This window comes from Periplaneta americana, chromosome 13 (genome assembly GCF_040183065.1).
Source record: "Periplaneta americana isolate PAMFEO1 chromosome 13, P.americana_PAMFEO1_priV1, whole genome shotgun sequence".
Classification (NCBI taxonomy): Eukaryota; Metazoa; Arthropoda; class Insecta; order Blattodea; family Blattidae; genus Periplaneta; species Periplaneta americana.
Window position 1 is genome coordinate 38818264 of NC_091129.1, and position 26387 is coordinate 38844650.

A 26387-nucleotide genomic window follows, 5' to 3' on the forward strand; every position below is an offset into this window, starting at 1 on the left:
TATTGGATCTGGCATGGGAGCTGTCATGGGTCCTGGTATATCATCTGGAATTGGTGCTGGTCTGGGTACTGGAATGGGATCTGGCAAGGCTGCTGTCACAGAAGTTGGCATAGTTGCCGGCATGTAATATGTCTCGTCATCTAGTACGGGACGTGGCCCAAAAAATATATATCTTAAACAAGACCACCACGCATTCCTTCTTCGGTGCCTATCTTCTGCTGGCATGGAAGCTGGCATGGGTAATGGCATAGGACATGGCATAGGCACTGATATGGAATCTTGCACTGGCAGTGGTATTGGATCTGGCATGGGAGCTGTCATGGATCCTGGCACATCATCTGGAATTGGTGCTGGTCTGGGTACTGGCATAGGACCTTGCATAGGCACTGACATGGAATCTTGCACTGGTAGTGGTATTGGATCTGGCATGGGAGCTGTCATGGGTCCTGGTATATCATCTGGAATTGGTGCTGGTCTGGTTACTGGAATGGGATCTGGCAAGGATGCTGTCACAGAAGTTGGCATAGGTGCCGGCGTGTAATATGTCTCGTCATCTAGTACGGGACGTGGCCCAAAAAATATATATCTTAAGCAAGACCACCAGGCATTCCTTCTTCGGTGCCTGTCTTCTGCTGGCATGGAAGCTGGCATGGGTAATGGCATAGGACCTGGCATAGGCACTGATATGGAATCTTGCACTGGCAGTGGTATTGGATCTGGCATGGGAGCTGTCATGGATCCTGGCATATCATCTGGAATTGGTGCTGGTCTGGGTACTGGCTTGGGATCTGGCAAGGATGCTGTCACAGAAGTTGGCATAGTTGCCGGCGTGTAATATGTCTCGTCATCTAGTACGGGACGTGGCCCAAAAAATATATATCTTAAACAAGACCACCAGGCATTCCTTATTCGGTGCCTATCTTCTGCTGGTAGGTAATTGGAATATGGTGGTGGCATGCGAGCTGGCATGGGAGATGGCATGCGGGCTGGCCTGCGAAATGGCATGTCAAATGAAATGGAAGCTGGCCCACGAAACCTATATCTTAAACGAGACCAGAGGCTCATTGCTCTTGGCGTGGGAGCAGGCATTCCAGTTGGCATGGGGGCTGGCACGGGATCTAGTATGTGACTTGACATGGGAGCTGGAATGATATCTTGCATTGAAGCTCGCATGGGGTCTGGGATTGGTTCTGGCATGGGAGCTGACATGGTTTCTGGAAAAGGTACTGATATGGTATCTTGCATGGGAGCTGGCATTGAATCTATCATGGGAGATGACATAGGCGCTGGCATGGTTGCTGGCCTGCGATTCGACATGGGAAGTAGCCAACGAAATAAATACCTTAAACAACGCCAGCAGCAACTCTTCGTTCTCCTGTCATCTTCTTCTTCTGGTGGGTTCTGTAATGATGGTGCTGGCACGGGTGATGGCACGGGTGATGGCACGTGTGGTGGCACGGGAGGTGGCACGGGTGGTGGCACGGAATGTGGCACGGGTGGTGGCATGGGATCTAACATGTGAGCTGGGATTGGTTCTGTCATGGTAGCTGGCGTGGTTTGTGGTATTGTACCTGGCTTGTCTTCCATGTATCCTGGTAAGTCTGCAAGAAGCAAAATAAACTTGATTGTTATGCATGTGTCACTGCATTCACTTGCTTTCAGTGAATGACATAGACCTAGTAGTAAGGCGAGGATACGTATTCAACTGCATAATTTACTCTCCATTTTCAAGTCATACAAAATCATTTTGTACATGTTTTGAACGACAGTAGTAACGAATATACAAAATTAACTGTACCTTTTTTTCATATTTCAGGCGTTCCTGTGTATATTAACTATTGAGCATGCTATGCAGCATATTATCAGGACTTCATGGCATAAAGCTTCAAATTAGCATACTTGGTAAAAACAATAATAATCTTAATTGTCAGCACATAATATTTTTCTCTTAACTGTACTCGATGGCGGAAATTCCTTGCATATGCAATGTGGATTGGCAAAACCAAAACAATCACACTATGCATTTGTTCCATTGCACTACTGCGCAACAAGAACCATTTCCAAAGATCTATCTACCTGACTTCATCATCATCCATACAAGTTTTAGGTCATGTGGTCTATTAGATCTCATAATAAAGAGTAATTTTCTCTCAAACTCTTTATGGGGCTTCCCAGAAATCTTTTCCCCTAAGATAGATAGTGAAGCATAGCTTTTGGGATTCTGTGGGATCTCATACATCGCAAACGTCTCATGCAATTGTTCTCATATTTTGTATGAAATTGAGTATTGATTACAGGCCGAGTTCTTCCATTACTTCATCGCTGCGCTTATGGTCTCATTTTTATATAATACTGTTCTTCGCATAAATCTTATTTCATTAGCTGTTCTTTCCCCTTAATATATTTGCCTCACTACCGTAAGTCCATTCCTGTGGAGTAACGGTCACCTCGTTTGGTCGCGAAATCAAGTGGTCCGAGTTCGAATCCCGATCGGGGCAAGTTACCTGGTTGAGGTATTTCCGGAGTTTTCCCTTAAGGGAATAAGAGCAAATGCTGGGTAACTTTCGGTGCTGGACCCCGGACTCATTTCACCTGGATTATCACCATTTCATTCAGACGCTAAGTAACGTGAGATGTTGATACAACGTCGTAAAATAACTCAATAAAATAAAAAGAACTGCCATAACTGAGTACAGGGTTTGTTGAAGTCGTATTCTAGTGCTTTTCTGTACCAGGGAAGGTTTCATTACTCTATTGATCATTTCCATAGTCTTGGAGTGTTTTACAGTTTTGCTCATTATTCTAAATAATTATCAAATGTTAATTTGTAGCCAATATATGTAATATCATTTGCTCTTTCTAAAATTTTGTCTTCCAAACATATTTTACTAGGGACAAGCTATTTTCGCCAGAAGGCGAAACTTTCTTTTTCTGTATTATTTCCATGTTATATTTTGCAATGATATTTTACTAATGTACTGAGTATTGTAGATCATTTTCTGTAGGTGCTATTAAAACTAGGTTATCCACAAATATTAATTAACATATTGTTAAATATCTGTTTATCTCCAACTCTTTAAATCGCATGGCTCTCCATTCCTGAATAATTTTTTTCGTGTGCATTATAAACAGAAAAAGAGAAACACCGCAAATCCGTTTCACTCCTATGTTAATTTCGAGCCATTCTGAGGTCGTGTTATTCATTTTGTCTAAAATTAAATTTATCCTACCTGACTTAAAAATCCCATAACCACCTTCTCCTGTTTCACTTATTCTCAGTTGGCATCTCTTTTGATAAGTTTATTCATACACACTAACATCTATGATCGTATCACGTGTGTAGGATCTTTGGGTATATCTGTAGGCCATGGACTTTTGTTCTGACTCTGTTTTTATTGTCGTGTGTTATAAATGGCTTGTGTTCATGTAATTGATTTAGATTTTATTTTAATGTTCATGATATTGGTGATTAAGGGTGTTATGAATCATGATATGCAAATTTCCAATCCAGTATATGCCTTCGTGACTGAGGGAAACCATGAAAAACATGAGTCAAATTGGCTGGGCACGGAGTTTTAACCCAGAATTTTTCGAATATGGGCCTAAAACATTACCAGTTTTCTTTATTGCTTATCCATTTTTGTAATTTTATTGTTAGTTACAATTATAACAATAAACGTTACATTACAATAGACTATTAGGTCATGCTGTGTTGTGAAATACTGTCCAGTTGTGCAATTAAACGGTCTTCGGAGTAAACTTTGTTACTTAATCTTTCATCCAGTGTTCGCACTATGTAAGTTTTCGGGGCACTGTACTGGAATGTGACGCTTTTTAGATCGTAATAATGGTGAGGGTATACCTTGCACCAAAATATATGACGGTCTTTCTTCCTGGAATTGTAAACCCTCGTAAATCCCTATCTTCTTAACCCTTAGGCGCGTGGCATAAATACAATGTGATAATGACTTCAGGAATTGGCAACTCAGCTAAATTTTATATAAGTGTCTATCTGTAGCATACAAGAGACGTCTAATTTGGGTCGGATGAGATCGGTCGAGATCGGTCGCGCTGTGAGGAGTAGAAATTTTCAGGTGTAGCTAGCTATATTGTATGTCGAGTTCTTATTGGCTACCATCGACTAATGTGTGATTCGGAGACAAATAGAAATGTCGCTCTCAAACATTCCATGTGACGTCATAGAGAGGTCGGGCTTCGCGATCAGCTGTATGCTCTGTGCTATTGAAGAGAGATAAACGTTTCAATTTCGATTATAAAGTAATTCATTTCACTTATAGAATTAGTTACAAAACACTTTGACATTTCGACGGCTTAGTGTCAAAGGACACTATCGCCAAAAATCGACTTTCTGAATTATTTGTAGTATCATGTTGTACAAAGTAGCCTTTATAATAGTGTGAAAGTAATATGTCTCTACAAGTAATAGTTTTTTTTTTGTTTTTTTTTTTGTTTTTTTTTTTTTTAAGATAGTGTTGTGTTAATTTAGACAGATGCTGAGTGTCAAACAACACTATCTAGACTTAGTTTTCTTTGACAATAATAAAATATAAACTAGAAGAACACTGAGTTGAGATAGTGTTCTTTGTCTCTAAATTATTTAACATTTCTAAGATTTTATTGGTGACATTTCCTCAGAACATACAACCAAGAATGTAATACAATCACCATACTGTTTATTGTTAAAGATTTGATAATTTTTTTTATTAATAGAACACGCATTCTTAAATCAATTCAGTTTGTAAGAAGTTTACAGTTTGTAATAAACGTTCTATATCTGGACTGTACACCTTAATCAAGGTAACAGGGTTGATGAATTGGTATTAAATGATAAAACATAGGTAGCACAGTAAGCCTAAGGTTGCGGTGCATCCGGATCAATGATGAGCCCAAATGTTGGGGGGAGGGAAATTCAGGAATGCTAATGTTCAGACAGAAAACCTTTCATATTAACGTCATATTTTCAAAAATAATTTTAATATAGCTTTTCATAATCCCAGAAAGCATCAATGCAATAAATGTTATAAATATGATCACATGTCTGAACTTAAGAAGATAGAAACGGAGGCAGTTCGTCAGTCCCACATTGAAAGAAAGGAAGCAGCTCAAGTAAAAGAAAATTACAAAATTATGGCATCTGTGAACGTTCTTTACTTTTTTTAATTTTATTTCGAAGCTGTGCGCTACAATCCAAGTTTTAAAATGGAATGAGTGTTTTATAAACGTAGATTAGCTGTAGGCCTATATAATTTGACCGTGTATGCTGTAGCCAACAGAACAGCACAAAATGTTATATGAAACGAGATAATTGCAGAAAGGGAAGCTGCAGTAGTACCATCACGTCTCTTTGCTCAAATGAAAAAACTGCAGAATGGTAAAAGGTTCTATTTCATGTTCGATACTTGTGGAGGAATGTGCTTATATCAACCATGCTCCTCTACGCTGCGAATGTTTTTGACATACCTCAAATTGAACATATTTTTTTTTAACCAGGACATTCACAAATGGACACAGTCCACGCGAACATTGAAAAAAAAAACAACCAAACATACAGAAATATTTGATCCATCAGGGTGATACACTATACTTTAAGCTGTATCAAAAATAGAAGTGAAACAGAGTGATTTAATTATGTAAGAGAAATTCAGAAGACATTAATAAAGAACAAGAAAGTTGACACTAACAGAAACATTGTAAGATGGCTGGATATAGTGTGGTTCCAGTATCGGAAAAGTAACAGTGAACACTTATTATTTAAATACAAGTATGATGAAGAATTCCAAAAATTCAATGTACAAAGCAAGATTACACTTGGATTTAGGCTGGATAATCGTCAGCTTAAACCAAAGCATCAAGGAGCACTAAAAATATACAAGATTAGAAAATTAAAAATCTATTGCAACTGTGTAAACAGAATATTTTACCAGGAAATTACCAATTCTTTTACAATAGTTTAAAAATGGAGAACAGAAAATCGTAATATAAGATACAGTACTCAAAATGAAGAGCAATGAGTGATTATAAAATTAAGAGGAAATTTCAAATTTTTATATGAGAGGTGTAGATATTGATACTATTCAAAACATAAAATACTGAATCAAATATAATATATTCATATTATAATTTTATTCTATGTCATTTAGGGCACAAATTCTGAGTTAAGTGTGTGTTTTCTTTTCATTACGTGCAGACAGACTTTTAAATGAACTGAATTTGTAGAATTCATTATTTTTTAAATAAATTGATCATTAATTGAATAACTTTTTCGTCCAAACCCTCATCAGCTGTGGTATATTAAAGTAACATTAGCAATATTTAAAAACACTGATGTTCTAAAATGCAATGTAAAAATGAAGATAACTTTGCTCTTTTATTATTTTATAAATGCACTGTTAAAATTATTATTTCAGATAATAGTATAAATTGATCTAATAATGATAATATTATGCTTTTATGCTGCGTAAATAATATTAACTGGTATTTTTATAATCTTACTGATATGTTCTAAGTTTAGATAATATTCCTTTATGAAGAAGAAGAAATTGATATTTGCTGCTCACCACAATAATTAAATTTATTAATTTGCATTGTCAAATAGCTATAATTTTTTATTAAAATGTTTAAATTCAATATTTTGGCATTTATTTTTAACACTGTCTACTAAATTGAAAGCTTCGTTAGTAACAAAGAACACTATCTCCAAAATGTGTTAATTTTTAAGACAATACTAAAATATTTATAGAAAATATGTACTGTATTGTATTGTCTTTAGGTTTATATTTGATATATATACAGTATATATGATTTAAATTTTATCAACATATCTCTTAAATTAAAGCAGTAACAATAAAATGTACACAATTAAACTGTTTTTTGCCTCCCCTGTAAAGTTGTGATTTTGGAGTTAGTGTCCTTTGACATTAGGCGTCGATTTATTCTAAGTCTCAGATATTGTGTTTCTCTTGAAATGAATAGGTGTAGTGGTATAATAAGTGTTACATACATTTGTACGCCAATTGCTTTTAGACCTACACTTCTAAAATGTATCTTATTTATAATTAATAAGTAATGATTGCACAATAAAACATTAACGATTGTACTGTTGGGTCGAGTGAAATCAGTCGCGCATGTGTGATTTTGGTTCGATGCTTGTTTCCTGCATGTAAGGTTCCTATATTGTACTAACATAATATGAATATCCCCACAAAAAATTGATTAAATCCAACATAAATAATTAATATAAGAACATCATTAATAGTATGTTATGAAATACCATATAGGTCACTCACCATTTAAATCCAATCTACAAATGAATGTGTAGATACCAGTTTTTCACTTTACACTGCTGAACTGTACATCACTGTATATAAATCTTGCCACCCATAGATAATGTCAGGATAAAATGAATAAACTGTCTTATGAAGAAACGAATTTAACAAATACAATATTACTAAATAACAAACAAACAACAACACTAAAGAAACATGAACTGTACATATATTTTATTGATCTGTTTCCTTTCTTTGCAAAAGTGACAGAGAAATATTTAGAACTTCTTTGCGGATTGGCTTGCTCATATCAGATTTGTTTTTGTATTTCTCTTTTGTTCAAAACGGTCAGTCTGTCGAATAGTCTATCTCTGGTTAATTTCATGAGAGTTGATATGTCTTTGTTTAGTCTTCTTGTTTTTTTTACAGTGTAGGTATATGTGCTTTAGAGCACTACGTTGCATCCGTTCTATGTGCATATTAATATCTATACCACAATTATTTCCTACGGCAGCAGGCCCAACACACTACGTTCTTCATGCAGTAGTAGTAAAATATTAAAAAAATAATGATAATTCAGTATCACCTGTTAAATACTGAAGGATTCCTACCAAAAGTTTAGCATAAGTGTTCTCGTCATTTTCTGTGTGAAGAACTCGTAAATACTTGTATGTTACTGCCTGCTAGGTTAAATCGTTTATTTTATTCCTAATGTTCTTACTCCATACTTTTTCGATGTGCCAGGTGTAAAACAAGCGTTTATCGGGAGGGCCCATCGCAGTTACCCAAGCTTTATACAGTGCGATCCAAAAGTCCCTCCGCAGCTCCATTAGTTGTAGTAATCCTGTAGACAGCTGGTACGTAATCTTGTAGAAAGTTGACATTTTCCCATTAATTCCGGTTTGACAACCTCACATCCCCAGTCAATCATATGCTTAGCGGCCAGTGCTGCCACTTGAATTCTCTGCCTGGTGGATTCTCGGCTGCACCGTGGCTACAGAAGCACTGCGGAGAAACTTCTCGCTCGCACTGTAGTAATATCTATTGCCCAGGCACTTGGAAGTTCTTCATTCGCCTTCTAGCTTCCCGGTATAATTTAGAGTCCTAATCCAAAAAATTTGATGCCAAAGCTGGACATTTTCGTAAACCTTTATAAAATTCTTCTTTCATGTCACTCATGAAGATTTTGTGGCCAGGATACCAATTTCTTGTTTAACACAATTAAAAAACAAAAGATAGCACATTTTCATCTGTCCTATTAGATATTAAGAAAGTCCCTGGAAATCCCTGATTCATTTCATCAACTGTCATTATTGCGATAAGTTGAAATCCATAATCACCCATACCATGGGTAGGCCCTACCATCAATAATTGAGGGGTTTGCCGGAAAAAGGGCGTATACGTCAATATGGCTAAATGAGATACATGCAATCTAAGATTTTAAAACGCACCTGAATAAAATGTTATACAAGCATGCAGCCCTGTCCTGCAGGTATGTACAGTACAATCAAAACAAAATTCCGCTATTATAATTAGCGAATTATTCACTACATTTTAAACCGTTTTTCCGAAGAAGGGCATATAGGTCTATCCGCCTTTCTTCCGGCAAAGCCCTCAATTATTACTTTCTCTGAGCCATATGTTTTTTAAATTTCTCCCTGGGCTTTGTATTATAAGAACAAAATCTTCTTCTTTCAAAAAATGTGCTGTCATGTCAGGAGCAGTTCCTTGTGGCTTATAATCAGGGAAAGGAAGTTCATGCCCTAAAAATGTGAAGAATATGTATGCATTTATGCCGTAAAAATTGTTGATAAATATGCTACAAAGTATTCATTATCAGTCTGAGATTATTTTAACAGAATAATAAGGTATAGGTAACTTACGTTTAGTCTATGGATTTTGAAATGCTAGCCTCATTGCTGAATGTTCCATTTATGCTGTTACAGTTCACAACTAAGCAGTGTCGTATGTTTTCTGTTGTCATTCTTTGCCTGTTGTCTCTCAGCATAGCTTTGTAGCGCGATAAATTTCGTTCTACGTCACAAGAAGTAAGAAGGGCTTGCACAAAAGCTGTGAGCTGTTCTACAGAACATTTTGTTGGTTTTTGGGGTGTTTTTCCTTCGAGAATATCTTGAATTTCTTTAAGTTGATAATATCCAGGGTTTTTGGAAAGAATATTTGCTGTTTTCTCATTCACTTTATCTCCTACATTTTTTTGGAACTGATGTTAAACTGGATATTGTTCTATCGAAATCTGCTCAAGACTGCAGTAAAGGAATACTAATTGCTAACTCAAGAGGCTCCCTATGGGGGCGCCATCGTTATGTTCAAAATTCATAAACATAAATTAGTCGTGTTTACAAGGTTACATACTTTTAAAAATGAGGGAAAGACAAATAAACATACATAATAAGCAGGTTCCCTGCATAAATGTTAAAATATGATGCTTTTATAAATAGAGGCAAAATATGCACATTAATGCACAATAAAAGTAATATAATTGTATTCAGAAATGTGTGGTTCATGTAGATAATCTTTCAGCATATTCAAACAATGATAGAGAATAAATATGCAAATACATGAACTTCCTTTCCCTACTTATAATACAGAATACACCGATGACTGCTTTCTGTAACTTCCTGTATCCAGCATTACGCATCCCCTCTTCCGAAAGATTGAAGGCTTTCTCAGTATTATACAGTCCTTTTTAGTTAAGAGATGTACTGTTTCTAAACTGGATTCTGTGACAGAGTCTCGTATCTCATTCAATATGGTGTCAAATGGTATCTTGTTAGCTATCTTACTGGCTGTTTCCAGGCGCTGAGAAGAAGAGAGAAACAAATGGCCAAGGTCACTTCCATGCCCAACATGTGTGTCCGTAAATTATAACTTCCAACTCTCTTATTTTCATACTGGCCGGACAAAAAGCATTAATTTTTGCTGCCCTGTATTTGTATATATGCCTTTGTCTGTTTCACGTAGGCATGTAATACTCAACTGTGGTAACAGGAAAAATAGTGATGCTTAATGTTACTTGCTGTTTTCTGACACGCTCTAACTTACTGTATATAAAGTTTTCTCTGGTCTCCACTTCTGTGTTTTTCTTCCATTTATGAACTTCTTCTAAGTTTAGAAATGTTTCCGATTTAGTTGTGATATATTATGAATTTCATTATAATGTTTGAATCATTCATATTTGGTTGATTCATATGAACAAAGAGAGCAATGATGTTTTGATACATTCTTACGCGTCACTGCTTCTAACTGATGCACCTGACTTTCGTGTTATTTCAGAGTTTGTTTTCTTGATTACTGAGCATCACACATTTCACATTTAAAGATTTTGTCACTTTTAAACCTATTATATACAATATTATGTTTTTTTTTTTTTTTTTTTTTTTTTAATTTCATGCCTTTTAAGATTCTTCACATGATTGAACTGCGCGTCATAATAATCGCACTTGAAGGACTTGCTTACTTTCACAACATGCTTTACTTTCTTATGAGTTTGTACATTACGTTTATAAGAAAACTGAGGAACCACAAAACTTACATAAAAAGTATGGTTATTACTAGTTACATTATATCAATACACATCTAAATAGCACAAATAAATAGAGAAACAAATTTAACAAATTACAGAAAAAACACAGACAATTCTATGAGATTTCGAAGGCTGCCGCCAGGATGATGGCATTGGCCTACACGATATAGACCACAGTCTAATACGCGTATATATACACATACACGAGATGGCTCTTACAACGGCAGACGACCGATCTCGACCAATCTCTCCCGACCCAATCAGACACGCAGAAATTGAGACTCCTGTTTGCTACAGCTAGACGCTTGTAAATTTTACCCCTTGCTCGTTTCTACAGTTAAGTGGTGAAAGGTGTGAAGGAAGGGCGTCATGTTTTGGAGCAAAGTATAAATGTAAAGGTGTCGGCTTTATATGCAATGGAGTCATTCCACGTCAGACCGGACAAATTTTTGATCTCATATTTTTAGAATTGTTTGAAACTTCTTGTATGCTTTCTAAGGGTAAAAATAAGAGACCCATATTATTTTTCTTGGCCCCAGTTCTGGTTATTTTGAGATCTATACAGCATCAAAATTATTGAAAAATTGTACACATTGGCATATACAAACATTCGTTTCTCCCATTATGTGTATCGTATGAAATCGAGGTTAGTTTCATTTGGAAGGTTAAATATCAGGCTTTTAGCCTGTGTATAATCACTTTCCATTTTTATGTATTCACAGTACTTTATGCCATAATTATTATATAGGTTAATTTTGTTGTTCATAATGTTAGCAAACTTAGAACACCATTTTTAAATTATCAGCATGTTCTCCATTTAATTATGTGTAAGTAGACCAAAATTTCATAGTGGAAAAGCAATAAATGACAGAGTAAAAAAATACTAAATAAATACGCGCATAGAGCTCTGTTGCGCTCTTAATCCCTTGTAGCGGCACACTGTTAACTGTTGGCTGAAGTCTGGCATGCGACATCACACTGGCGACTGTCAGTCCTCTTTGTTTATGTCTGGAGAAGATTGGCTGGGATATACAATACCATACCTAATCCAGGTCCAAGGCGGAATGAATTCTCTTCAGTTTGTTCCGAGATTTTCAAACGTTAGGGCATTAATAACACTGTACTATAGTATTACCGCGAGTGTGTGTGGCGTAGTTTCTGTTATTGTTTTTAGTTGGTGCAATTAGTGTGTAGGCTAATCACAATGAGTAATAACAGAACCTAGACATGATCAGTGTTTTAATCCTTTCAAAATAAGCAATCATAGTCGTAGGTTTAAGAAAGGGAAATTAAGGTGCGTGACTTCCAACATGCTTAAAAATTGAAAATGCAACACATTAAGTTGTCGTACAATCTTAGGATTTGTGAAAATTGTCGTAAGAAAATTTTGTTAATGTCAAATATTAGTGAATCAAGTGCTGTTCAAACCAGCAGTGTTGATATCTTAGGCGGTTCTAGTGTCCAGAACATTGAAGAAGAAACAACAGGCAATTCGGAAATTGATAAATAATTCAGAGGTGTCAGAGGTGTCAGTGACGGACATTGATAATTTTAATGAAAGTTTGATGTCAAGGGTGAGACATCAATTAAGAAGAAGAAATTATCACAGAAGAATTATCCCTAACAGAAATATCAGAAAATAAAACAGACACATAAGGAAAAGATTTTTCGCGTTGAGAAAAAAGGAAGTAGAAACAACACCAGATGAGAAGAGTAGCGGTGACATAATTAATAAGCTACCAGAGTGTTTCGGAAACACTATTGACTTCTGTCAATACTATATATTTGAAGAGTGGTCATACAGTAAAATTAGGGAACACTGTGATGCATCTAATCACATGATCAGTGTTGCAAAAAACTTAGCTGCAGAGAGGGGAATTCTCTCAAATCCAGAATCTAGAATTGGATAAACTTTAGACACATCCATAGTGGAAAAAGTACTTAATTGACCATTACACTAATAATGATATAAGTCGCATCATGGCGAGAAAGTAAAACTTCGTTTCTGTAAAAGAAGATGGCCACAAAGTACAGAAACAGAAAAGATTATTGTTATCAGATTTAAAAGAAACATTTTGAGCTTTTAAGGTTAAATATTGAGACATACAAATTAGTTTTTAAAAATTTGCGGAACTAAGACCAAAACAATGTGTGCTTCCTGGAGCTAGTAGTATTCATTCAGTCTGTATGTGTGTGGTCATCATGAGAATATAAAGTTGTTAATTGATGGTGGAAACATTGCGAAATTAACAGCCAATCTACGACTGAGAAATTACAAAGATATGATTTCACAGATTGTATGTAACCCTGTACCCCTTAAATTTTATTTTTGTTCCTTCAATCGAACAAAAAATTTGACAAATAAAAAACATCAAGGTTAAATTTCCTTTATATTTGTCCTGTTTGAAGTGGAATGACTCAATGAAGATATTTGGTGGCCAAGGAGGTGGAACTCCATGCCGAAGATAACTCCCAGATCTTGTGAGAAGAAAGTAATTATAGAGGATTTCACGTTAAGAAAAAAGCATTGATTATAGGCCTATGGGTCTTGCCTAATACGAGCGCTCCAAAAGTCGCTCACATTAAAATTATGGTGTCTATATTGAGTAATGCAGTTGGAAAGTGCTATCGGCTACCGCATCATGGGTATTAACAGCAACAAACCTTGTCGTCATTGTGATGTGTATGTATACACTGACGCTTGCAATAGTTCTTTGTTTATTGCTCGGCAAACATGTCGTTTTCCAAAGAGCAACGAGGTTTCGTTGTTGAACATTATTTTTCCAGTCGTCCTTGTACACGTGTTGTAGACGAATTTCGTAGGAATTATCCGGATGTGGTAGTGCCCAACAATTCGACCATAACGAGAGTAATCGTCAGTTTCAGGGAATGTGGATCAGTTGCAGACAAGAAGAGAACTGGGAGACCGGCCATTTTAACTCCTGCTAAACTGGCTGAGGTGAGAAATGTGATGGAGCGTTCGCCTTCAAAACGTTCGCGGAGACTCTGAGCTCCACTCTTAAGAGTTCATGTGGAAGTGCTCAGAGAGCGATGAAGCGGTTACATTTTCGTGCTTATCATGTACGCAGTGTTCAAGAATTCAAGGAGCCTAATAAACAAAATCGCGTAGTGTACTGTAGCTTACATGGTTGCGGTCATTAGTTGACAACCATGGAATTGCAGAGCTTGACCGTGTGTTCTTCACAGGTGAGGCGTGGTTTCACCTTAGTGGTTACATGAACAGTCAAAACTCTCGAATTTGGTCCACCGAAAATCCACATGTGTTCCATGAAACCCCCTTACACTCTAAAGAAATTGCAGTGTAGTGTGCCGTTTCACGTCGTCGTATAGTGGGCTCCACTTTCTTTGAAACTACAGTGCCCAGTGTTGTGTACATAGATATCATTATACAGTTTATTGCGCTTCTTGACAGTGATGAATGTGATTGTTGGTTCCAGCAGGACAGTGCCATATGTCACACATCTAATGAAACCATGCAGTTTTTGCGCGAGCTTTTGGGTGAGCGTATCATTTTTCGAGGATTGTAGCGTCCATGACCTCCTATTTGACGTCCCCAGATTTCTTTATGTGGGGTTATCTTAAAGGAAGGGTATACAAAAACAGACCGCACACTCTGGAGGAACTAAAGAGTACTATAACAACGGAGATTAACAACATCAGTGTACGCGTGCTCAAAAAAGTGGCCGCAAACATGATAAAAAGAGTTCGTACATGCCACTGTAAGTATAACACGGTACATGTCATGAACTGGATGCGCGGTAGCAAACTCTGTCTCTGGCGTCAGCCGTTGTACAGACCGCTTATTTAGTCCTGACAGCTCAGCGACGCGAAAGAGGGGAAAAGTTCCGGAGTAGAGATAAGGGCGAGCGGTCGGTAAAGGAATGCAGTACAGCTTAATTGTACTGGAAACATGCCGCTCCACCGCACGCATGACATCCCGATCGCTTCGAAGGCAAGCGAATGAATAACCCATACACCCCTTGGCGTAACTAAATGGATTCGCCTGATCTAGGCGCACATCTCCGGCGACTGTCAGGACTAAATAATCGTACTGTACACTCCAAGTGGCGGGGATTACCAGTCTTACAGTAGTTTGAGGGTTTGAGTGAAAATTGTTTGTTTTTTGTGTTTGTAAATAGTGATTGTACATATTTTTGTGTTAGGTTTAATAGAGCTACTTCATTCTGTACATACAAGTAAGTTTCATCATAAGGTCATTTGTTTTAATAATAATTTCTGGAAAATGTTAATATAAATAATGTTTATGCTATCTTTCTCAGCCAAAATATGTCCTACGACCGTATATTGCATAACTGAAATATAAATTTAATTGGTCTAGTTCTAAGGACTAACATTATGACGTACTATTGAAAGTAGCTATTGCGAAAACAAAACAAGAAAAATTCCTTTTGTATGCGCTATTGCTACCTGCTCAAACAGCCTACAACAAGGATTTCTGCCCGCGCGAGTATCACTTTCCACAGATTCCCTAAATAAGATGTGCGTAGGAAAAGATGGGCATATTTGTGTAAAAGGGAAGATTCTTTCAATGAAGAAAACGCAACAGTCTGATCTTATCATTTTGGTGAAAATTATTATGAAAGGGATCTTAAAACGGAGCTTCCAACTTTGAAACATAAATGGATATTACGTGAATGAGCTGAACCCCATCTAAATAGGCCTATACCGAATTCTAATCCCGAATCAAATAATGATCCTTCAGAACGCCGGACCCAACGCATGGAGAGGAGAAATAACAAAAAGATCCTAGAAAATGTGTTGGATTCCAGCGTCTCGAACACGGGAGAAAATTATTGTCCTGCAATTAATAATGGAAATGAACAAGTGTTCACTAATCCTAGTATCTCTGACACGAAAAAATTAATATTTTGAAAAAAAAATTGTTGAAATCCGAAAATGAGATGCTTTCGGACCAAATTACAGAGCTAAAAGAAACTTTGAAGGAATTAAAACATGAAAATATGCACTTAGAAGCCCGTATTAAGACTTTTGAAAATGAAAGTATTAAATTATCCTCCATTTTCAGTCCTCAAAAAAATCAGTGTTAATAACTAGAAGAGCAGTAACTTGAAGGGGGAAAAAGTCGAAGATGTTGCTGTAGCAGTCACGTTACGAGCTCTGTCTAAAACGCCTATGATTTTAAAAGACAACTTAAATATCCATTACCTTCTCCTCGAACATTACAAAGGCATCTCTTCACCATAAAATGCATGTAGGTTTGATCTCTTTTAGTTTTGAGATCTTAAAATATAATATAAATAATACGATTGACATGGAAAAAGACATAATAATAATAATAATAATAATAATAATAATAATAATAATAATAATAATAATAAATGCAAGTGCAGCATAGCATTTCTTACGACAATACATTTGACTGTTTAGCAGGCTTGTGTACCCACGGGGCGTGAAACGCTCGCGTCAATTTAAAAATATCGTGATTGCTCCACGCCAGTTCCTTCTTGCTGGAAAGCGTGGTCCGTTCACACGGAAGGACAAAGTAGTCAGTCGAGACGTAGCCATGGTTAGTTGCTGAAGAATGTATGGCAGGGATCGGAGAAAATGTCATCGTGATCATTAGCAATAGTGCTGTCGAAGGGGCAGCGCAGTAAACTGTCTTTGCTTCACTCTCTCCCTTCCAATCAACTCCCCTACAACTCCAGTACACAGACATCTATCAGTGGATACCTGATTATATTAGATTGTTTCTTTCTCAAAACCTTCAACGTCTGTTCGGAAACGTGTGTTTAAGGAAGAATGGGAGGAACAGTAGGTGTGCATATGGTGACAATGTAGACGCCTCTTCTGTTCTAAAATTATAATAGACACTTAAAAATCAAACATCTAGCGACATTACGACACGTCATAAGATTATCACGAAATCATAGGTAAGCATGAACATATCCAATGTAATTGTAAACGGAAATGTATGCAGTAGAAAATAAGTATAAAAATAATTTTCTTTTCGTAGGGCTAGACGGAGTCAAGCAATTAAAATATAGAAGAACGAAATTCAAATAACAATTCCAGTATTAAATTATGATGGAACAAACTGAGTGAAAGGGAACTCCATGCAAGTTATATTATTGCTTTGGAAATCGCAAAATAAGGAAGGGGGGCTATCAATTAATTTCAAGAAAATAAAATACATGGTTGTGGGTAGTCGCAGCAAGGTAAATTTAGATACTGGGGATACACAAATAGAAAATTCTGAATCATTCAAATATTTGGGTGTTACCCTCAACAGTCAGGCCAAAAGTGATGAAGATAATAATAAGATTGGCCAAGGAAAGCGGGCCATAAGACAATTAAATACACTCCTGTGGAATGACAAGGTAACAAGGAAAACTAAGACAAGTATATATAAAACTATAATAGAAAGTATATGTACCAATGGATCTGAAACTTGGGAAATGAGAGACAGGATGAAGAAGAAATTGTTGGCTCTAAAAATGGATTACTGGCGCCGTAGTTGTCAAGTTTCGAGGATGGACCACATTAGGAATCAGGATGTCCGAAATATAATGCAGGTATCAGGAGATATCTTACAATCAGTGGAAACTAAACGCCTGATATGGTATGGGCATCTCCAGAGAATGTCAGCCGACCGCTGGCCTAATAAGGTCTTCAACTGGACTCCCCCGGAAAAAAAGAGAAGAGGAAGGCCAATGAAGAAATGGAGCGAGGAGGTTCAGGAGGATATGGTCTGCAGGGGTCTACAAATGGGCGATTGTCAAAACCGGAGTACCTGGAAGTTGAGAAGCGGGAGACGGCGACAGCCGTAAAATTACTCGCAATACATACATACAAATCGCAAAATCATTGAAGTGCTAAAATAAAAGACAATTCATTAAAACATGTCAGAATAAAGTTGCTAACATTATTTGTCCCGAATAATCTGATGTTTTTAACAGTATGAAATTATCCACACAGACATTACAAAGGAGGATAAGGGATATTGAAACACTAGCTGAACGAGAAATAAAATCAAAGATGCATGAACAGTGGTCTAATCTCTCGTTTCAGGTGAAAACACAGATATTGATGCAGTATAAATGACAATGTTCATCCGCGGAGTTACGAATTATCTCTCTGTATAAGAATATTTGCTCGATGTCATTACACTCGAAGGAAATACAATAAGAGAAAAGTTATGCCAAGCATGAAGAAAATATATAGAAGAAACGAATCTGAACAGAAAGTAATTAGTATCTATAGTAACATACGGGACTCGAAATACGACTTTAAAAAAGTCTACTAGGTGGACTAACGTGATATTAAGAGAGCTGGAAATAAGTGAGGACATTAAACGTTGTCATTGTATAACACACCAGACTGGCTTAGAATTATTTAAAATGCTCTCCATAGAAAATATCTATAGTATTATCATAGGTTGCCTGCCGCGACCCTACATAGCCGCTATGTTTGTCTCTACATTCGATATATTTCCGAACAATTTTTTTCTGAACGAAAACTTGTAAAATCTAAACAAAGATCGTGACTAGCAGACGAAAATTTACGAGTTGTATTAAGACTGGCAATTTGTGAAGTATTTTCCTAGGTTGTTGTAGCACAGCAAACATAAAGGTGAAATACAATACAATCTGTTCATCTATAAAACAATATTGTGTAGTCTACGTCAGATGATTGGGTTGAGAGTCCGCCACTGGGATCCGAACGGAGTGCTCTATACTCCTCGACTAATATTATATCTTACGTACTGCGGCTTGCGTCCAGTGATGTCATCGCGAGTACAAAATTGCCGACGGCTGGGTTATATGTTCAGTTTCAGCGAATGAAATCGTTTCTTGCAAAGAAGAAAACACAAGAGAAGGAGATGGTGGGTTAGGCAGTGGACACTACAACGCAAAGCTTTGGGAGCTTGAAGATTTATTGAAGGAGAACTTAAAAATCATCCTGAGGATTTCAAAAATTCGTTAAGAATGACAGAGGTACAATTTGAAGATTTGTTTGAGCGAGTTCGACTTCTTATAACAAAATATGACACAAAAACTGTATGAAACAAACAATAACTGCCAAAACAGAACTAGAATGTCACTTGAAATAGTTTATTTTCATTAACCAGGCAGCTTTAGGTTTGTAGATCTCATCGGTAGACTTTTCTGATCTCTCACTCTCAGAAATTTTCCTCATTTCCTGGCAAAAAACTTTTCAAGTCTTTAAATTTCATTATAAATTCCTTCGGTCCAAATGTTGGTATATTTAGGGTAGCAGACATTCGTTTATCCGCTGCTGCTTGTTTATCACGATCCCGATACTCGCCCAATGTTGGATTGTACAGAACATGTTTTATTTGATACCTATAGTTCTAAAAATTGTATTGTATCACTCTTACTAAATCTAAAAACAAAGCTAACAAGACATCTTGCTTCACTAAAGCCAGGCGGCTTACGACTGAAAATCAAACATGTTTGATCCCGTCACGACCGAATCGTGAGCTTTTGACGTCACCGGCAAGCTTACTACACCGCGTTCACATGGATAGTGGCTTACGAAAGCGTACTTGACAGAAGCGTTTCACGCCCCGTGGGAAATGATGATACGCATTCTTATAGATAATATTTTACGATCCGACAGCGCAGTAACCCCTGCCATTCTTCATACTGCTGTATATGAATTGAAGAATATGGGCCTAAGGATGAGAGGATTCGTAAATGACATGGGGCCGTGTAATATGTGGATTCTGTTAAAGTTGGGTCGTGTCCAAAATAAAACCCAATTTCAGAATACTAACGTTCCTGAAATAAGTATATGGGCTTTTTGTGATGTGCCACATGCGCTGAAATTCTTAAGAAACGATCTTCTTGATAGTGGTTTTGAAATTTGTGAATGAGAATACATTTTTAAAACTTCTGAATTACAACAAAAGAGATCTGAAATACACATACAAGATACAAAATGATCATTTAACTCTGTGTGGAATGGAGAAGCAAAATGTAAGAAAGGTCGCAGAAGTTCTTTCTAATACAATATCCAAAACCATTTTGCACCTTATTCCCGAAGAAAAGCATGTATCAGAATTCATAAAATGTGTTAATGATGGATTCGATGTGTTGAACTCTAGCCAGCCACTAAATATAATTTAAAGATCATCTACGGCATAGAAACTGAAAAACAGGATCAAGTTTAAGATTAATTATTTCAATTGTTCAACTTAATGCGTGTAGTGGTAAGAAAGTTATTTTGCCATTTCAGAAAGGATTTTTGATTTTTATAAAGAGTGTTCGAGGTCTGTTTGAGGAACTGAAGAGAGACAACTACAAGTATCTTATGACATCTAGATTAAATCATTTCCGTCAGTAGCTAGCTGTTTCCAGCAAGATAGACCTATTCTTATATAACAGCTTCATGTCAGAGTTTTTAATTTATAGATCCTAAAGCACAGTTTAGGAATCACGACACAACTTTTCTGCTCCATTTTATAGTTTTTCTCAGAATTGAATAGTAGAACAGATATTGACTTACTCTGTGTACATATTTGTTCTATTGAATGATGCAAGAGAGCTTTCACACAGCCTCCTCTAGCATTTTCCTTTCTTCCTAGTGTCACCAAGTACAAAGTGCTGGCCATCCTAACTCCTCTCTTCTTTCGTATTTCGAAATATAAAGAAGACGCCATCCTCCCTATATAATACGCTCTCTTCTACTGTTAAATTATTTTCATCTTCAACGAAAGACTTCGGAAGCTCTCTGTTGCTTCTTATTGTACCGTAAACCCTTGTCTTTCTTTCAAGAAAATGCCGTAGATAGAAGTTCGGTTCCAGAAAGTGTATATCGTGTCTATTTCTAATCTCTTTCCTTCAGTAGCATATGAGTATATTTCCATGTTACATATACGTTGTTATGACCTCACTTACCATTCTCACGAGAATGCCGTGTTTTACTAATTTTCCAGAATTGCATGTCCATACTCTTAGACGGCTTCTCTAAAGAATAATTTCCTCATTCAGGGACAGTTTCAACTGAAATTTTATTGACGGTTTGTGAATGTGTCTGTACGCTATAAATTTTTAGGGGAAGGAGGGGAGAAGGATCCAAAGGTAATAAGAAACTTCCTATTCAATAATATGTTACGACAATTAAAAGCCTGTGACTTAATCTACAAAAGTTGACATATGACAAAACAAACCCTTACGTAAAACCAGAAATCTCCGTGGCCCCCGACACCTACAGCTGGCCACCTAACTATGGAGATTTCCGTAGCCAGACGCCAATGTTTTAAGTAATAGTGCTCATTGTATTTTGCTGCGTGTATGCATATATTATAGTGTTACTGTTTTCCTCCGTTTTTAATGCATGTCTGTGGCGCGTAAGCTTTCACACTTTGTACAACGGATGACGTAGAGAAGGGCGGGGCTTGCCTCGTAGTCTGCGCGTGGCGAGTACCGTGTTATAGCCTACCTACCGTGGTATAGGTCTCGCAAGTAGAGAATACCGAAGGAAGGAATGCGAATGAAACAATGCGATAAGGAAGAGCGGCGAACAGGAAAGGTCATGAGATAGATTAAATGATATTCAAGAGTACAGTCGGAAGAGAAATGACATCTATAGAATGAGTCTTGCGTTATGATAGTTACATCACGACTTTAGTTTGTTCCGTTGCATGTGAATACGTGACTTGTATCGCACGGTATTATTATTTCATTCATAAACATATGTTACGCGTTTAATTAGCTTCAAATTTTTCTCTTGCTACGTTCTTCATTTCCACAACTGTGTCCTCATATGTTCATCTTGTTGGAAGAGACAGTACTTCAATCGGCCAGCATTTCTCGCCCCCTCGGCGTGACTACATACACACGTCAAAACAGACAGCAACGCCACCATTGCTTTTCGGTAATCGTTCCTTGCGCGAGCTATACATGCGTTACTGAACGGGGCTGCAATTTTCAGCATATGTTGTGAAAAATGATGTAACTTAAGTTAAACCTGATGTAAGTAAATGTAACAAATTCATCTTTATAAATATATGTGAACGTATTAGGACATAAATACAGACGGTATACCAAAAAAATTGTTATAATAAGGTCTACCCATTTATTCATCCATAGAAACCTATTAAGATGTGCGCTACTTTTGGATCGCTCTGTACATTGTACAAGCTATGTGATAGGTAGACGTTTCTATGGCAACTGGTCATTTGATGGAATAGCCCCATATGTTCAATGCTTTTTTCTTAAAGTGAAATCTTCTATAGGGGATTCTAAATAGACAGAGTAATTAAATAACATTATTTCATGATATGAATACTAAGCTTTAGGTTGTTCCATGTTAATTTATCTACGTAGGCCTATTTCCATGATTTCAATTTGGATTAAGTTCAACAATCCTTTGATGATTTTTCACAATAACATGAAGCTTCAAAATTCAGGTTTCTCAAAACTTTAAATTTTGAGTTGTTTTCTTTTCTAAATGGGCCGTCGATATTGTATTCCTCCTCTGACTGTCTGCACACTTGGTTAAGAAACAACGATTTAAAAATATGATACGATTATATTTACTGCCATATTAAAAAGCTAGAGAATTTCATGTTAAAATGTTTAATGTTCTTGCTTTCTCTCAAGAACCTAATGTATTTTAAACTTCAAACATTTAAGAATAGATTCTACGAATTGTGACTAATTCAACAAGTGAATCGGGCGACTAGTGAGAACTGGTTACATGACATCTCTGGATAAATGCCATATTCGCTACTAATAAGAATTCAAGTCTCCTGAACTTGTGCACAGAGTCCGTAGATATCCAGAGTACCACAATCCTTTGCGCCAGAAAACCGACAAATCAGTCATTGCAATTCCAGCGCAGCGCTCGCTATTTGTCGTATATGCTACAGTTGTATAGGAATGAAATAATATAGTCTAAGTCAGAATCAAATAACCTACTCTTAATTTTAAGGGCCACGGACACTGCCTAAATTGAGCTTTACTTTAAATATTCCTATCCCAAGAGTGTTGAAATGGAATAACAATGGCGGCCGATTAGCTGATTGCGCTACTCTGGGTATCCACGAGCTGCTTGTGCATAGCTGAAAGCAATTGTATACTTCGGGATGTAAACAGTTACTGTACCTTCCCGGCTATCGAATTGGAAATAATGAAGTCCAGCCTCCAAATTCTTCAGATTCTGCGGGTCCCCCTGCCTGACTCTCTTCTCCCACTCCGCATTCCAGTTGTTAAATGCCCGCTGTTGGTCGCTGCTCGAAGCCTCCACCATCATCGGCGTTTCCATCTTGTCATTTTCTTCTTGTCGATCTAAAAGGAAGTGTAATTCTTGGTTAAAATCTTCGTAATACACTGATTGGTAACTACGAAGAGGATAAATGGGTAGCTACTGTCCAGCCGAATGCTTATGTCGCATCCCGGTTTGCCCCAAACGTTTCTCCTGTCCTCTCTGTAAGAACTAGTGGATACTCTTCTCTGCAAATATTTGCTGTACAGAATTGGAAATTTACGCAGTATTATACAACTGTTTAAAATAATTTAAAAGAAAGGGCACGGTTAAGTAAGTAGGCCTAACTGCTATGTGATTTCCCCTGTTTGGACGACCCTGCGAAATAACCACTCGGACGGACAGTAGTATGGTAACTTGTACGTCTCCAAACTATTAAAAATAAGTGAATCATAAAAGTGAAGTCTGAAAAGGAATCAAAAGATGAATCGCATAGTAACGGTTACTTCTAGTATAGGTACAGTATAACCTAAAAGAAAAATACATTCAGGGAACTGAAATGATGGAAGTTTAGACTTTCATTTAAAATGAAATTAATTTATCCATATTCTTTTATTCACAGATGGCTCCTAAATGTTGTGTGATTGTGTACCAGCAATTACCAGAGTGCTATAAGTGAGAGTGTTATGTTACAGTTCTCAAATTTCCAAATGAAAAGGATAAGTTATGTGGCTAGAAGCTACTCGTATATCTCGAAGTGTCTTCACGTCAACAAAGCATTCAATTGTTTATATTAAACACTTTGAAATATAAGAATTAGACACGGATTATCATTTAGTTGTATCCCCTATTAGAATACCATAACCATGGAATAAAAGAAAGAATAAAAATTTCAAGCAAGAAAATAATAGGCTTAGGTCTATATTTAAAATAGATTTATTGAGAGATAGTAGTATTCAATGGCTTTATGAATGTAGAATAAAGGAACACCTTCAACAAATCAAAATTTCAGGAAACATAGAAGAAGAATGAAATAACTTTACATATATTTAAAAAAGGCTGCATTTGAATTTAGTGCCCTAAAAATTATAGGCAAAAGAGAAAAAAAGGCATACCAAAATCGAATGAAGATATCAAAAATGGTAAAGGGGAAGCATATCTCCGATTTTTACAATAAAAAAACTTGAAGATGAAATAGTACAGTAGAAAGTGGGCAATTGCATTGATTAATGCACAAAATTGCTTTATCCTCGCCAGATATGCAATAGCTTCCTCTACATAATCTGCGGTCTTTAACCGTAACAAAAAATACATTCAGTCATTCAGTCATTCATTCATTCATTCATTGTTCTCCCAAGTCCAGGTTTTCCACTGCAAACCCAGCGTTCTCCAATCTTTCCTATTTTCTGCCTGCCTGTTTGTTTCCTCATATGATCCATATATCTTATTCTCGTCTATCATCTCAGATCTTTTTCTGCCCCCAACTCTTCTCCCTTTCTCCTTTCCTTCCATTGCATCCTTCAGTAGGCAGTGTCTTCTCAGCCAATGACCCAACCAATTCCTTTTCCCCTTCCTGCTCATTTTCAACATCATTCTTTCTTCACCCTCTCTTTCCAACACAGCTTCATTTCTTATTCTGTCTGTCCAATTCTCATGTTCCATTCTTCTCCATATCTACATTTCAAATCCTTTTATTCTCTTCTCTTCACTTCGTCGTAATGTCCATATTTCTGCTCTACAAAATGCTAAACTCCATACGAAGCACTTTACTATCTTTCTTAGATCTTTTCCCAAAGGTCCGCAGAAGATGTTCCTTTTTCTATTAAAAACTTCCTTCGCTATTGCTAGCCTCCTTTTGCAACTCCCCACTATTTTCCCACCTCCCTCCTGATATTCCCATCACATCCACTCTGTTTGTTCTTATTGCTTTCTTCAAATTTTCCAACTTACCTGGCTGCAGAGTAGCTCCTGTTCCAGTTGCAGTCGTCAATCTTCTTTCTTCTTTTTCGTGTTCTGGCATGAATCGTCCTTCTCCTGTATCCCCCACCCGGACATCCGATTGGGGGGATAGTTTACGTCCGGAATTTTTTACGGGAGAAAAACTCATCATGCAGTTATTTGTAATACTATTCTTCTTGGGATAAATAAATGCGGAAGCTTCCCATTGCTTTCCGCACACCACTCTCTCTTTCGCACCTTAAAAGATCCCAGGGGGCCCCAGCGTGGAGGTGAGGAGAGTGGATTTGACTAATTAGGCCCTCCGGACTTCACCGAAATTCACCACAAGGGTTAAATATCAGTTCCATCAGGGTTTTTGACCCGATCAGAGACCGGGAAATCCCAATTAGTCTTTGCCCCCCTTATTGAGTCTAAAGAATTATGAAGGTCATCGATGTGAAAAGGCCAACTAAGATCCTTATCGAACATGATACCAAGAAAGTTAGGCTTCCAGGATGATTTATGATTAAAGTTATGTCATTGAAATACTAGATATGTGAAATTAACATTATTACCTACTAAGAAATAAACATGATGTTCTGGCTACATTAAGAATAAAATAATTAGAACGACACCATTTTTAAATTCACAAATACCATTAATTATTAATTTTCAGTTTGCGCAATACCTAGATGTGAAACAGGAACAAGATGAAGTTAAACTTATGTGAAGATTAAAGAAACTAGCACTTCAATATTATTAATTTATGCAGTGATAAGAGAGATTTTGAAACAAATGCTGTGTGGATTGGGGGCACACAGGTAGGCTTGGGATAATTTGTATTGTTCTATGAAAGCCCCTTGAATCTTGGTGTCCCTGAGTGAAAATATGTCTAGCAGAGCTCATATTTGAGTGGATGAGAAATTGCATGTGAAAATTATTTTATGTGCTGTGCACTTGTCTTTGGACTGACACTAAAGACAGGTAGGTCCAAACATTGCAAGTCATCATGATGATCAGCACAAACACAACTACCGCTCAGACAACACTTTCTATAGGTTATGTTTTGCAGAATTCCCCAGTCTTAGTATTAAGTATTCATGTTGTAAATTCGTGTACGTTACACTGTTTAATATGAATACTGGAATAATCTTACTCTCGCTGTTTGTGTTTGTTGTGTACATCATAAAAAGCATACTTAAAATTACAGCACTTTTCATTTCCACGACTGATCCATTAAAGTTACACTAAAATGTTAACCAGATTGAACAGGCGTTACAAAGAGCGAACAGCCCGTCTCAACAAAATCGTAATAAAAAAGAAATATTACGCATTCTCATACGCACTAAGTACTTATTCTACTCAAAATTCTTTCATGGAGTGAG

At 36.8% G+C, this 26387-nt stretch overlaps 1 protein-coding gene across 1 annotated transcript; it reads right to left on the reverse strand.

Annotated features, from left to right (window-relative positions):
• Positions 1-916: 916 nt before the first annotated feature.
• On the reverse strand, positions 917-25250 carry LOC138711618 (tetra-peptide repeat homeobox protein 1-like). The gene is made up of 4 exons (XM_069842753.1): positions 25015-25250; positions 22965-23147; positions 1069-1601; positions 917-991 (listed from the first exon to the last, which is right to left on the reverse strand). Exons 1-4 carry the CDS (start codon positions 25172-25174, stop codon positions 917-919), a joined length of 951 nt encoding a protein of 316 aa, XP_069698854.1. The 5' UTR covers positions 25175-25250.
• Between the last annotated feature and the right edge of the window lie 1137 nt (positions 25251-26387).

What these genes read in the sequence shown, in the direction of transcription:
- LOC138711618 (XM_069842753.1), bottom strand. Translation starts at nt 25,174, where the DNA reads ATGATGAGTTTTTCTCCCGTAAAAAATTCCGGACGTAAACTATCCCCC. An exon ending in AGGAGCTACTCTGCAGCCAG is followed by an intron (nt 23,148 to 25,014) that starts GTAAGTTGGAAA and finishes ACTTCCTTTTAG; the next exon opens with ATCGACAAGAAGAAAATGAC. An exon ending in CCAATTCGATAGCCGGGAAG is followed by an intron (nt 1,602 to 22,964) that starts GTACAGTAACTG and finishes TGCTTCTTGCAG; the next exon opens with ACTTACCAGGATACATGGAA.